Consider the following 13,736-nt stretch of genomic DNA (forward strand, 5'->3'; position numbering starts at 1 on the left):
AAGGGGTTAACACTAGGGGGCGATCAAGGGGTTAAGTGTTCCCTAGAAGGGTGTTTTTTTTTTTTTTTTTTTTTCAGTTCCTTACTTCTTTATTATAAATATTTCATCATTACAAACCAAAACACATTATTATTGGATATAGTACTTATCACTTATACAGTTTGTACATAAATTCCTTATTTCTAATACCTTACATATGGTCAATCCTTGGCAAATTTTGAACTTTTCTCTTTTTCTTACATATATTCTCCAATCCACATAACAAGTGTTTAACCACACATAATAACAACATATTCATAAACATACAACAAAGCAACAAACAAACAAAAAAAAAAAGAAAACCCCCACCACAAGCAAATCAGATGACTGTTCCGTTTCCTGCCCACTATAGTATTCTATGTATCTGTACCTATGTGAAAAGTTACCTCTGCCGGCTGCTTAAATCAGTAGATTCTTCTCTCCCCGCTGATTTTGAAAGGTGTTTCTAACTGTGGGGGCAGTGTAGTGAATGGAGGAGGAGAGAGATCGCTGTTCCTGATCACTAGGAACAGACGATCTCTCTCTCCTCCCCTGTCAGAATGGAGATCTGTGTGTTTAGATACACAGATCCCCGTTCTGGCTCTCTGTGGAGCGATCAAGGGTGGCCTGCGGATGGGCCCCCGGCGTTACGGCGCGTGCGCACCCCCTACAGCCCTTAAAGCGGCTGCCATACAGCTACGGCGATTTACGCAGGGGAGCCAACCTGCTGCCGTATAACGACAGCTGCTGGTCGCTAAGTAGTTAAATGTTGTAACTAGTGTATTCGCTTAGCCTCAAAACTTTGAATTGTGCACCAAGACCAAAAACTCCCATAGGTTAGTAATGTTGATATTAGGGCAAAACATCAGAAAGAAAGCCACTCACATTTAGAAAGCACTTCAGTAGCTAGTAGTTTTCAATAATCCCATGCAGACTCCCATACGCCATCCAGTCTGAACAGATTGATCTTATGTGTTACTTGTGCTGTTTCTTCAGATGTCATGACCAAGAATGCCGTGGCTTACATGAATGAATACCCAAAAAAAAAACTTCCATAGAATAGTAACATTACTGTTAAGGCAGAAGGGTCTAAAACGAAACCACTCACATTTATAAAGTGCATTAGTGGCACTATACTTCTAATAACGTTGAGATCTAACCATTGGCTAGCTTCTGAATGTAAAGTTGGTAAAACCGTCACTTTAATCAGATCTTTATGCTGAAACAGCTGGTTTATCCTTCTCAGCTCAAAAGGTTGTAAAGCTGTTGGAGAAAAGATGAAAAAAATGCTTCCATAGAGTAACATTTTATTAAAAATATAAAAAGACTAAACAACCATTCACATATTAAAAGTGCAAGATACGACTGCTGGGTAACTTCTTAAGCTGGACATACATGGATCGAAATTCGGCCAGTTCAGCAGGGACTGAACAAATTTTGATTGATTTATGGGCTAACTGTGTACAGTTCAATCGTCTTGTTTACAACCAGCCTGTCGCGTTTTTTCTTAATGATCCGTGCCTTTGGCTGTAGCCGGCAACACTGATCTTTGTATTCTAAGGGCACGGAAGACTCCCTGCTGTCAGAATACAATACCATACGTGTGTGGATGGGGAAATCTGCTCATTTTTTGTCGTTCAACTCGCTGGTTGAACAAGAAAAAAATGAATCGGGTATGGCCAGCCTCAGCCAATCATTACTTAGAGGTTATCCAACAGCTATATCTTGATATTTTAGTAAACAGGTAAGAATGGTGGATTGTAGGTTTGATTTTTCCTGCTACATTAGAAAATAAAATGAGTGGTGATTACGCTGTGTTAAAAAGGGGAAGGGGAAGGGGCTAGCTCAAATGTATAGAGAGGTGAGTGAAAAATTTAAAAAATATATTTAAAAAAGTATAATAAGCACGAGGGCTAGTATCATACTAGTACATGAAAAATATTGTACATACTGAAACAAAAGAAAATAAAGTTCTCAGTGCAAAAGGGCTAGTATAATACTAGCACATATGTGGAAACTCAGCAAATACTTATTAGAAGAAAAATCTCAGTGCAAAAGGGCTAGTATCATACTAGCACATATGTGGCAACTCAGCAAATACTTATTGGTGACTCCAAGTAAATAAATAAATGATGATGAACAATCCCATATACGATAGGATACGAGCTCGGTGCTCGTGGATGTTTTTTACCATAGCCTTCTGCTAAATGTATGTGTACCATGTTGTTTTTAACTTAATAAACTGATTTATATACGGGATCACGCTATGTGCACTCTCTTCCAACACTCCACATATATTCATCCCATTGTGACGAGCATTGAGGAAACGGGGACGGTTTGAAGACACCCTTTTGAGGTATACGAACTCGGCGTTCGTTGGATTGATGCCCACACTCATTTTACAAAAGTGAGTGCATCCCCCTTCTGTGTCCTGTCCCTTTTTCCACTCTGGCCGCCACGGAGTTATACTATATACTGTCTGCTTATGTTTTTTATATACCATCCTGCAAACCCACCACCCGAATCGCCTGAACTACTGGATGGGACCCTTGCCTGCTGGTATTTGTTATTGGATTACAAGCTGTTGTCTTGCAGCAGTAAGGTGAGCTGCTTGTGAGCACAGAGGTGTCCCCACTGAAGACTTTTTTTCCCTTTCCTGTGGCTTGTGGACTTGCCTTTTTGGAACTGATGACTCATTGTTTGAGCACTTTGTACTACAAGGTGGCGGGACTGTTCACCATTTATTTATTTACTTGGAGTCACTAATAAGAATTTGCTGAGTTACCACATATGTGCTAGTATGATACTAGCCCTTTTGCACTGAGATTTTTTTTTTTGTTTCCTCAGTCTATTCGGATTTAGTGCCCATGAGACCGCACTTTATTACATTTCATTATACTGTTATATTTTTTCATTTTGCCTTTTTGGAACTGTTGACTCATTGTTTGAGCACTTTGTACTACTAGGTGGTGGGATTGTTTACCATTTATTTATTTACTTGGAGTCACCAATAAGTATTTGCTGAGTTACCACATATGTGCTAGTATGATACTAGCCCTTTTGCACTGAGATTTTTCTTCTAATAAGTATTTGCTGAGTTTCCACACATGTGCTAGTATGATACTAACCCTTTTGCACTGAGAACTTTCTTTTCTTTTGTTTCAGTATTTACAATATTTTTCATGTGCTAGTATACTAGCCCTCATGCTTATTATACTTTCTTAAATTTTTTTTTAATTTTTCACTCACCTCTCTATACATTTGAGCTAGCCCGTTCCCCTTCCTCTTCCCCCCTTCCCCTTTTTATCACAGCGCAATCACTACTCACTTTATTCATACCACTTTTGTCTGTTTGGATCAGCCATTTAGGTGTTGCAGCAGTGCCCCTTAGCATAGGTATTTCTGACAGCGCAGGAGTTTCTTCATCATTTACATTAGAAAATAGCTTGCTAAATTTTTTTGGGTGATGTGGACGCTATCACAGTTTGTTTGCCTTTCTTTTACATTTTTTTTTTTTTATGAAAAATTACCTCCCCAAGGAGCACTTAAATGCTCAAGCACAGCTATATATTAGACATAATGAAAAAGGACTAAAAAAATGAAATATTGTTTATCTTGTATGGATGTTAAATGTAATGTCTTCTTTTTTTTTTTCTTTCAGTGTGTTGATGCGATCTGTACACTGTTATTAGAGCACTCAATGCTATTGACATCATTGAAGCTGTTTATAGAGAGCGGTGATGCCACTCTGCAAACAAAGGCATTGAAGCTTTTATGTGTAGTTACCAAGGTATGTCCAGCATGTACAACCTGTCCGTCTTTTATGCCCTGTATTGTTAATGATCTTCACCAAACGCTGTCTGCATTTAAAGTGATCACGTGACATAACCTTTGCTTGCACCCTTGGCCTAGAGTTCAAAGGGTTATATGGGGTTTTAAGCAGTGTTCATTTTGATGTCAAATTTTGATTTAGTTTTAGTCATAGTCTTTTGACTAAAATGCCATTTTAGTTGTATTTTAGTCATCTGAATTACCATATTTATCGGCGTATAACACGTACTTTTCTCCCCTTAAAATCAGGGGAAAATCGTGGGTGCGTGTTATACACCGACCCCCCGCCGATTGTGAGCCTTTTGGCGGTTCTCGGCGGCTTTCGGCCGCTCTCGGCCATTCTCGGCGGGTTTCGCCCGCTTTCGGCCATTCTCGGGGGCTCTCGCAGTCCCGCGTGAGCTGCCGAAAGCCGAGTGCGTCAGAAAGCGGCCGAGAGCCGCCAGAAGAGGTCGAGAGCCGCCGAGAATGGCCGGGAGCGCCCAAGAACGGCGGGCCATTTTTAAACGCCATTGCAAACACAGTGCAAGGCAGATGGACACTGACAAGGCTGCAATGAGGGACTACAGATGGACACTGACAAGGCTGCAATGAGGGACAAGGCTGCAATGAGGGACAATGACAAGGCTGCAATGAGGGACACTGACAAGGCTGCAATGGGGGACACTGACAAGGCTGCAATGATGGACAAGGCTACAGATGGACACTGATGAGGCTGCTTTGATGGGCATTTAAATGTAAGTTTTTTTTCTTCAACTTCCCTCCTAAAAGTTTTTTTCCTTAAAAATCCCTCCTAAACTTGGGGTGCGTGTTATACGCCGATAAATACGGTATTTTAATTTTAGTCAACTAAAATCTTCAGTACATTTTAGTCTACTAAAATCCCAAACATTTTGTCTACTAAAATCTCCTACATTTTAGTTGACTAAAATCTTCCGGTACATTTTAGTAGACTAAAATCATTTTATTTGACTTAAATCAAATGGCCTTAATTAAATTTTAATGCATTAAGTATTTCTCATTATATACTCCTGGAGTATAAAAAATCTAATAACATGTTATTATTTATGGTATTAAGGTTTGAATAAACTACACAGAAACAGATTTAGCCATTATGATATATTTTATATATCACTGCAGCTAAATCTGTGTCTGTAGTGCATGTTCAAAAGAATAAAATTACCATTGGGAACATGTTACACGTTACACACATTTTTAGGTTGGAACATTTAACATGTTCCCTATGTTGCATCTGCTGCCCGATTTCCCCCCTCCCTGTGACAGCAGCATGGGGAGAAGATCCCTGTACTAGTTGTCACTTTTTGAAATCAGTGCGGCCGCACAGCCCACACAGCCGCGTCATTTATTTACACAGCTGTGTATGAATAAACTACAAGCCCCGACATCCATTGTGACTGTTGGCTTGTAGTTCTCAGTAGGGGTACACAGATACGCTGATCTTTAGAAGACCTGCATGGCACCAGGGATCTGCTGATCGCCTGTGCAATGCTTTACAGGCTCCAAAAAAAAAATGATAAATGCACATATTTTTACCCTAAAAAAATGTTTGTTTTTTTTTTTTTTTAAACGTGAACTTATCCTTTAATACCATATATAATAACATTTTATGTTACATATCATGTCGTTAGATTTTTTTTTACTCCAGGATTATATAATGAGTTTGGAAATTCTAGAGAAATGCTTAAACGATGCATTACAGTTTAACTAAACCCATTCGACTTTAGTCGACTAAAATGTACTGATTTCAGTTTAGTTTTAGTCATAGTCTTTTGACTAAAATGCCATTTTTATGTTGAATAATTTTTTATTAAATATTTTTAAACAGTACAGATCAAGTGGAAAAAACATAAATACCTCCAGTTCTGATGATATATCAAATCAAATAGGGCACATAGGCACAACACTCAGAGTACAAACTTAACCATAGGTAGAAATAATCTCCATTCAAAGACATAGCTGTAAAGACTGTCACATAAATCTGTAAAATGAGTAATATAAACCAATCGAGTACAGGAAAGTAACCATTGGAAAACTCTGTGTACACGGTAGACAGAGGACTCAGTAAATGCCTCTAAGGCAATTACGGAAATATTGGCAGTACCATTGGATTAGGTAGGTAATGCATCCAACTATCACAGAAAATGAATAAGAAAGGGTATTGAGAACCAGAAAGTGAGAAGAAAGAAAGAAAAAAAGGGGAGGGAGGGAGGTCAAGTAGTACCCATGGGAGGCACCCAGAAACATCTGAAATCTCAGACCTTAACCGCAACAAAGGCGTCACAGGAATATTGGAAATGAGACCACACCGTCCACATGAGGTTGTATGATTCAGACTTATCGTCATCCTATGCAATCATATGTTCTACATCTACATCAATCCAAGCCATTTCACAAGCCGATTCGGACAAGAGGGTGCCTTAGTCCACCGCCAATGCCTGGCGATTACAGAACGGGCCGCTGTAAGGTGATGCCTGATTAAGCTCTTTTTAATCTGCTTATAGGTACCTGTGTGTGGGGTTCGTTCTGGAATTTATCTCCCACCAGTTTAAATGAATAATATATGAATGAGCATACGTTTTTATGCCAAAAAGGATCATTTTCCAGTCGGTACCCCAAATATGAGTCATAGTGTCAGGAACCTGCAAACATCGCCATCATGCATAGGATGGATCCTTCCACTCTGGATACAAGAGTGTGGGGCAGCGATACCACCTAGAAAGAACCACCTAGTAATTGCGCTCTTGTGCATAGAAAGAGATAGGCAGCTTGTATGTAAGTGCCATTGTTTTGTCCGAGTCCATATCCTCCGGCTCAACCTGTAGTTTCCATAGCCATTTCGCTAGAAATGGGGGTGAAAGTGGGTACGACTTCCTCAGCAAGATCTGATACACTTGAGATAAAGAGTGGTCAGGCCTAGCCGATTGCGTCAGCAAGAATTCTAAATCAGTGGAAGGTTGCGTCAGAGAGTCTATGAAGGACCATGTGCCCATGTAGTGTTTCAATTGCATGTATTCTAGCTAAGCACCTGCAGGTTTATGACAAGATGGGAGTATCCTCGAAAGGGGAATGAGAGTCTGACCCTTGAGGGCTTGATGCAGCAAAGGGCTGTCCTGCCAGTGTCGACAAAGGAAAGCGGAGCCCATTTTCATTGGGTGAAAAAGGGGCAAGACCAAACAATGGGGTCATAGGACTCGGTCTAGAAGAGAGCAGACCCCTACTGAGATAAGTATCCAAAATCTGAAGCGTTGCATGTACTGTGAGGGGCATTGGTCTTTCAGGAGGCGATGGATAAGTTCAGTCCAGGTCAGGGAAGTAACCTCTGAAGAGAAGAGATCATTTTCCAGTCGAGTCCATAATTTAGTGAATGTGCCATGGTACCAATCAACTAGCCTAATCAAAGAGGCTGAATGTAAAGCAACAGATGAGATAAAGCTACCCCTCCCCTGTTCTTCGGTAGGGACAAGATCGTCTGTCGAATCTTAGGTTTCTTATGGTGCCAAATGAAGGCCCGAATAGCTTTAGTTAGAGATAAAGGAAAGCTTGGAGGCGGGGGGAGTTGGGATAGCTTAAGAAGTATACAGTAGTTTTGGTAGAATATCCATTTTAACATTTTAGTTTTCGTCCTCTGAATTGCTTTAGTTTTAGTCGTATTTTAGTTGACTAAAATAGTGTTAATTTAGACGATGAAAATATTTTCATTGACAAAAATAACACTGGATGCAGGGATAAACTGGAAGACTTATGCCCCGTACACACGGTCGGATTTTCCGACGGAAAATGTGTGATAGGACCTTGTTGTCGGAAATTCCAACCGTGTGTAGGCTCCATCACACATTTTCCATCGGATTTTCTGACACACAAAGTTTGAGAGCAGGATATAAAATTTTCCGAAAACAAAATCCGTTTTGTGACCATGTGTATGCAAGACAAGTTTGAGCCAACATCCGTCGGAAAAAATCCTAGGATTTTGTTGTCAGAATGTCCGATCAATGTCCGACCGTGTGTACGGGGCATTGCACTGATACTTGGAGGCATCACAATGTGTGCACTGCAAGACTTTTGTCATCTCAGGCACAATTTACAAAAGACCTTGACTGTGATAGATTTCTACTGTTTTTACTCCTTAAATTGTTTATTTTTTTATCCTTTGACCAAGTTTGACTTATTACTTTTAATGGAGAAAAATTGCACAGAAAACCCTTTTTAAAGTGGGGCAATTGGTTATATTTGATTTCTTTTATTTTCCATTTTATTTTTTTTTATTTTTTCTCCTTTTATTTTTATTTTTTACCACTTTTGCAAAAAAGTTTGCATTTAGCATTCATACTTTAATAATTTAGAGTAAACATTTAGTGCTGAAATATAGCCATTTTCAATATTAAAGACCAACTTAGTTTTGGATTGATGACTTTGGAAGCATAAACACTTTTATCAACCCATGGGTGGATTACATCTCACTTCCTCTCCCCTCTGAGGTTGTGACACCAGGATAAGAAACGAGGGGAGCAGTTTTCAACAGGATAGGAAGTCACAGACAGTAATAATCACCCGAGGATCGAACCCTTCCCCATTTTACTTAAAAAAATGTTTTGTTGTAGTATGTGCAAAATGGAAAAGATCCAGTATACTTCATACAGCAGCAGACCATGCTTTGCAGATGTTAAGGTGAAATGCCGGTTGGCATGCTATATCAAGTCCAAAGTTTATTTTCTCACCAGCACACCATCAATAAAAGTATAAGCAAGCCATTTATTTGTGACTAATGAAGCAACGATTCAAGGCCACTAAAGTCCATACACTGCAAAATGTGCTCCCTCCAGCCGGATGTCTTTTATATAAAAAAAACACAGGAGCAAAGCAGAAATGTGTTGGTCAAACAGCCACTGCATCCAATCAGATGCAGCCACTGTTCATGTATTCTGGCAGCTGCTGCCAGCAGCTGTCAGACCACAATAGCCCATCAGAGGGGATTCATCTATCTGCACTGTATAGCACGGACAGGGGAAAGAGGGCAACCTATAAATCTCTTATCTAATGTTGCTTCATTTGTGAGGAATAAATGTTTCACTAATGAAGCAACAATTACAAGCACACTTTGATCTATGGTGTGCTGGTGATAGTATATACTTTGTTGCAGTGAAGAGATTTCCAATCAGTTCCTGTCCTGATAGGAAGTTAGGGAAATAGTCCCCAGTACATTTTTTACAGAAATATTGTCAGCGGTGTGTTCAAATAAAGAAAACACAAACTTGCAACTAAAAATAAAGCTTTGTACAAAGAAAAAAAGATAATATGTGGGACTTTAAATGAGACGCAACGGGGGGATATTGTGCCTCCATCCCTGGTTGCTATGCAAAAAAGAGGGGGGAGGGTGGGACTTTAGATGAGGTGCGTGGGGTAGAGCCAGACAAAACCATATATATATACAAAATTATATTCTTTATTAGACCAAAAATAGGGCATGGATCAACCCATATAAATGCATAATAGCATCTTGGCATATAAAGTACAAAGTATCCACATACATATTGAGGATAATAACCAACATGACACAGAAAGTAAATATTGTACATCACAGTTCCCCAAATGGAGTAGACATAACATTATATCAGGGTGGTAAAGCAATAAAACCATCTAGAATCATAAATATGAAATGGATGCATCAAAATAAGCTTGACGACGTTTCATGGACTTCTATCCACTCATCAGGAGCAAGTGCATCGATATACTAAAAGGGGGATAAAAATCTCCATTATAGTTTGATATAACCACAGACTGGGGGGGTGGAGGGATTAAGGATGATGATGAACAGATAGACAGCCATAAAGAAAAGTACTCACATAAGAACTGATACTGAGACCATGCGATACCACCTGCCGGAGGTCAGCCAGATAAATATGTCCATCACGGGAGCTGAGGAAAGGACCCAAACATGAACCAGGAGCACACACAAAGTCCCCCAAAAAGTGTATATGGAAAAATCTTGATGTAGCTGTGGATGGGGTTTTCTTACCATATTGGTATAAATAAAGACATGTCATATAGAGTAAGCCCATCACCACAGTATAGAAGTATATTGTGAAGCATATCAACAAGGTGAACAGAATAAAAAAATAGGGTGTCCATATAATGAGAATAGAGAAGAGGAGATGAGATTCCTGAAATCAGGAGAAAATAATGAAGACTAGAGTAAGGAAATAGTAATAATGCTTGTTATAGAGGAATTGAAAATGTATCAAGAGCTTGCTATGTATTTACCCATGTAGGTCCTGATGGGATATGAACCAAAAATGGAGTGCAGCATGGGACTGCTAAGAAACGGTCACTGAAGGGGAACTGCAGGGTGAACCCAGCGGCCAGGGTCCCATCCAGCGTCACACTGGCATGACAACAAAGGAGAGACATCACGGCAGCAGCCAGACCTACTCCCCATGCATCAACCAAGCTGAAATAGCACACGCCTGCGTGAAAGGACGCCCACTGGGCATCGCACGCATGGCGCGGGAGGTGTGGCGCCGATGCACGGTGAAGCCGCCCGCCCGCCCAATCCCCCACCCCCATAGTAGTATAAAACAGGGGAGAGGGGAGCACTCACATTGCCACATCCGTCAATTGGGGAGGAGAAAAAGAGGGGTACTCAAAGAGTGGCCTAGAATTTACTTTCTGTGTCATGTTGGTTATTATCCTCAATATGTATGTTGATACTTTGTATTTTATATGCCAAGGTGCTATCCATGCCCTATTTTTTGTATAATAAAGAATATAATTTTTTACATATATATATATATATATATATATATATATATATATATATATATATATATGGTTTTGTCTGGCTCTACCCCACGCACCTCATCTAAAGTCCCACCCTCCCCCCTCTTTTTTATAAAGCTTTGTAGCAAGCCGGGCGAAGGCATACACAAAGACAATTCTTCTATTGATATCTGTATAGTATTTACACTGCATTTATTTCTGAAGACCTAATCAAAGCTGGAATTAAAGACACCTAGTAGTGGAGTTTCACCAGGTGAATGGAGGGATGTGATTACATTTAGAAGAGTCACAAGTTATTTAATTCTCTTGTTTTAAATGCTCTTCACGCCTTAGGATTCTTGGAATCTATTAGACGTATGTAGGCGCTTCCTAAGACTCATTAGCTTTTATTTTTCACAATCATTATGTTCATTGATTGAAGACACCTGCATTTCCTTCCTTGTTGACACATCTCTGTTTTTGTGATTAAAGCAGCTTGAAATAGTTACATGAGTCAGGTTCTGGGGACATTTATAATGTCTTGTGGAGGCAGAAGACCTAGAAACAATGTTGCTCATTTTTTTCACTTTGCAATATGGCAAAACATTGGCAGAAATGTCTAAGTAACATGGGGTGTGATATGTGTGCATCCCACTACCAACAATGTGCTGATCTTTTTATTTTTTTAAATTTTTTTTTAAGATCTGAAAAAAAAACAATGTGTTAAGCTGACACCAAAACAGTGTCACATGGAGAAGGGGACTAGACTTTTTGGGGGCTGCAGCAAATCCTGGAGGAGGGTGGTGCTGTCAAATGAGGAATAGTAACCCCAATGGTGCTTACTGTCTGACATCAGGTTTACATAATAATAACAATAAGACTTTATTGTCCTTGTATAAAAACATACAATTACATTTGTATCTGCATTCCCTGAAAGATGCATTAAAACATTTACACAGTTACACTACAATAAAAATCTATATACACAATAATATTATATTACGCATTATATTAATTATATATTAATTTTATGCTGGGTGTAACTATGGGGGACGTCACCGACCTCCCTCTCCACCTCGTCCAATCAAAAAATGATTTGCATTTAATCAAAACATACTCTGAATGACGCCATGCCAAGAGACCAACCTCCTGTATTCACTGTAAAGCAAGGAAGCCGCTCCGCACAGGACCAGGAAACAAATAGAGATCACTGGAGTAGTTGTGTCTACTTCAGTGATTTCCAGCTTCCAGGGGGCATCGGTAAGGTATGGTATATACATAGTTACATTGCTCCACGTAATGCTAGACCTTCAGATCGCATGCGCTGTTGAAACCAACGGCTGCACGCAGGCTGAATGTTTCCTAAATAGTGCCCTTATAGGCTTACCTGTAGGTAAAAATCAAAAAGCGGGCTTTACTACTGTTTTAATTTTATTTTTTCATTGTCAGACTGTGTCACAGCTGTGAGTGCTTGGCTCATGGTTGCAGTGTGGGCCCATTGATTTAATTGGGTGGGTTTCACAGACGGTGACTGGGTTAAAAATGTCATGGCTGCAAAGTAAAACATTGCAGCCGTGGCATGTGTACAGCCCAGTCAGACTGTAATTTTAGAATTCGGCAGGGTGGAAATGCTGTCGCACAGCTACTTGTTTTTAACCACTTCCCGCCCGGCCTATAGCAGATGATGGCCGGGCGGTGGTTCAGTTATCCTGACTGGGCGTCATATGACGTCCAGCAGGATAACATGCCGCTGCGCGCCCGCATCACGGCGATCGGTGGAGCGGTGTGTCAGCCTGAAACACCGCTCCACCGATCTTGGTAAAGAGCCTCCGGTGGAGGCTCTTTACCACGTGGTCAGCCATGTCCAATCACGGCTGATCACGATGTCAATAGGAAGAGCCGTTGATCGGCTTTTCCTCACTCGCGTCTGACAGACGCAAGTAGAGAAGAGCCGATCGGTGGCTCTCCTGAGAGGGGGGTTTGCGCTGATTGTTTATCAGCGCAGCCCCCCCTCAGATCACCACACTGGACCACCAGGGATCGCCACTAGGACCACCAGGGAAGGGGCAACATGTGCATGGCCAGGTATGTACCCCATGGCCATCCACATGTGCCCAATCTGTGCCAATCAGTGCCCACAAATGGGCACTGATTGGCACCATTATGTTTCAGTTCTGCCCAGCAATGACACCAATCAGTTTTATCAGTGCCACCAATCAGTGTCATCAGTGCCACCTGTCGTGCCCATCTGTGCCCACCTATCAGTGCCCATCAGTGCCACCCATAAGTATCAATCAATGCCACCTACGAGTGCCCATCAGTGCTGCCTATGAGTGCCCATCGGTGCCACCTATGAGTGCCCATCAGTGCCGCATACCAGTGCCCATCAGTGCCACCTATCAGTGCCCGTCAGTGCCACCTCATCGGTGCCCATCAGTGCCGCCGTATCATTGCCCGTCAGTGCAGCCATATAAGTGCCCGTCATTGAAGAAGAAAACGTACTTATTTACAAAAAATTTTAACAGAAACAAAGAAAAACTTGTTTTTTTTCAAAATTTTCGGTCTTTTTTTATTTGTTGCGCAAAAAATAAAAACCGCAGAGGTGATCAAATACCACCAAAAGAAAGCTCTATTTGTGGGAACAAAATGATAAAAAAACTTGGGTACAGTGTAGCATGACTGCGCAATTATCATTCAAATTGCAACAGCGCTGAAAGCTGAAAATTGGCCTGGGCGGGAAGGTGTCTAAGTGCCTGGTATTGAAGTGGTTAACGAAGGTCCTTGTTTAGGTATTTCCTGTTATTGGGTGCCCATGGTGGGGACCAAAAGCCTAGGTATGGTCCACCATTGTCACTAGGATGAGTTGACAATGATTGAAAGAGGCCGGAGGAGAGGAGTAGCACTGGTAGGTGCAAAAAACAATGAAATTAATGTAAAAACAGAATTGTATGAAATAAAAGAAAACTGCAGTGAAGTGCTTTAGTAAACTAAAAGTCATCTGGTTAGACTTTACAGCGAATTTTTGTTCTTTGAAATAAAAATATCATAGAATACGTGTTTAGCATCTCGATTCTTAATCAGTAAATTGAGAGAATTGGTCAAGAGCCTATAAACTT

At 40.6% G+C, this 13,736-nt stretch overlaps 1 protein-coding gene across 1 annotated transcript in view; it reads left to right on the forward strand.

Moving 5' to 3' along the window:
• NBAS (NBAS subunit of NRZ tethering complex) overlaps nt 1-13,736 on the forward strand; it is a 1,128,646-nt gene that overhangs the window by 1,084,891 nt on the left and 30,019 nt on the right. Inside the window, exon 52 of the mRNA XM_073625357.1 lies at nt 3,680-3,808. Within this exon, the coding sequence (XP_073481458.1) occupies nt 3,680-3,808 (129 nt within the window). The remainder of the gene's footprint in view (nt 1-3,679; nt 3,809-13,736) is intronic.

This window comes from Aquarana catesbeiana, linkage group LG04 (assembly GCF_042186555.1).
Source record: "Aquarana catesbeiana isolate 2022-GZ linkage group LG04, ASM4218655v1, whole genome shotgun sequence".
Classification (NCBI taxonomy): domain Eukaryota; kingdom Metazoa; phylum Chordata; class Amphibia; order Anura; family Ranidae; genus Aquarana; species Aquarana catesbeiana.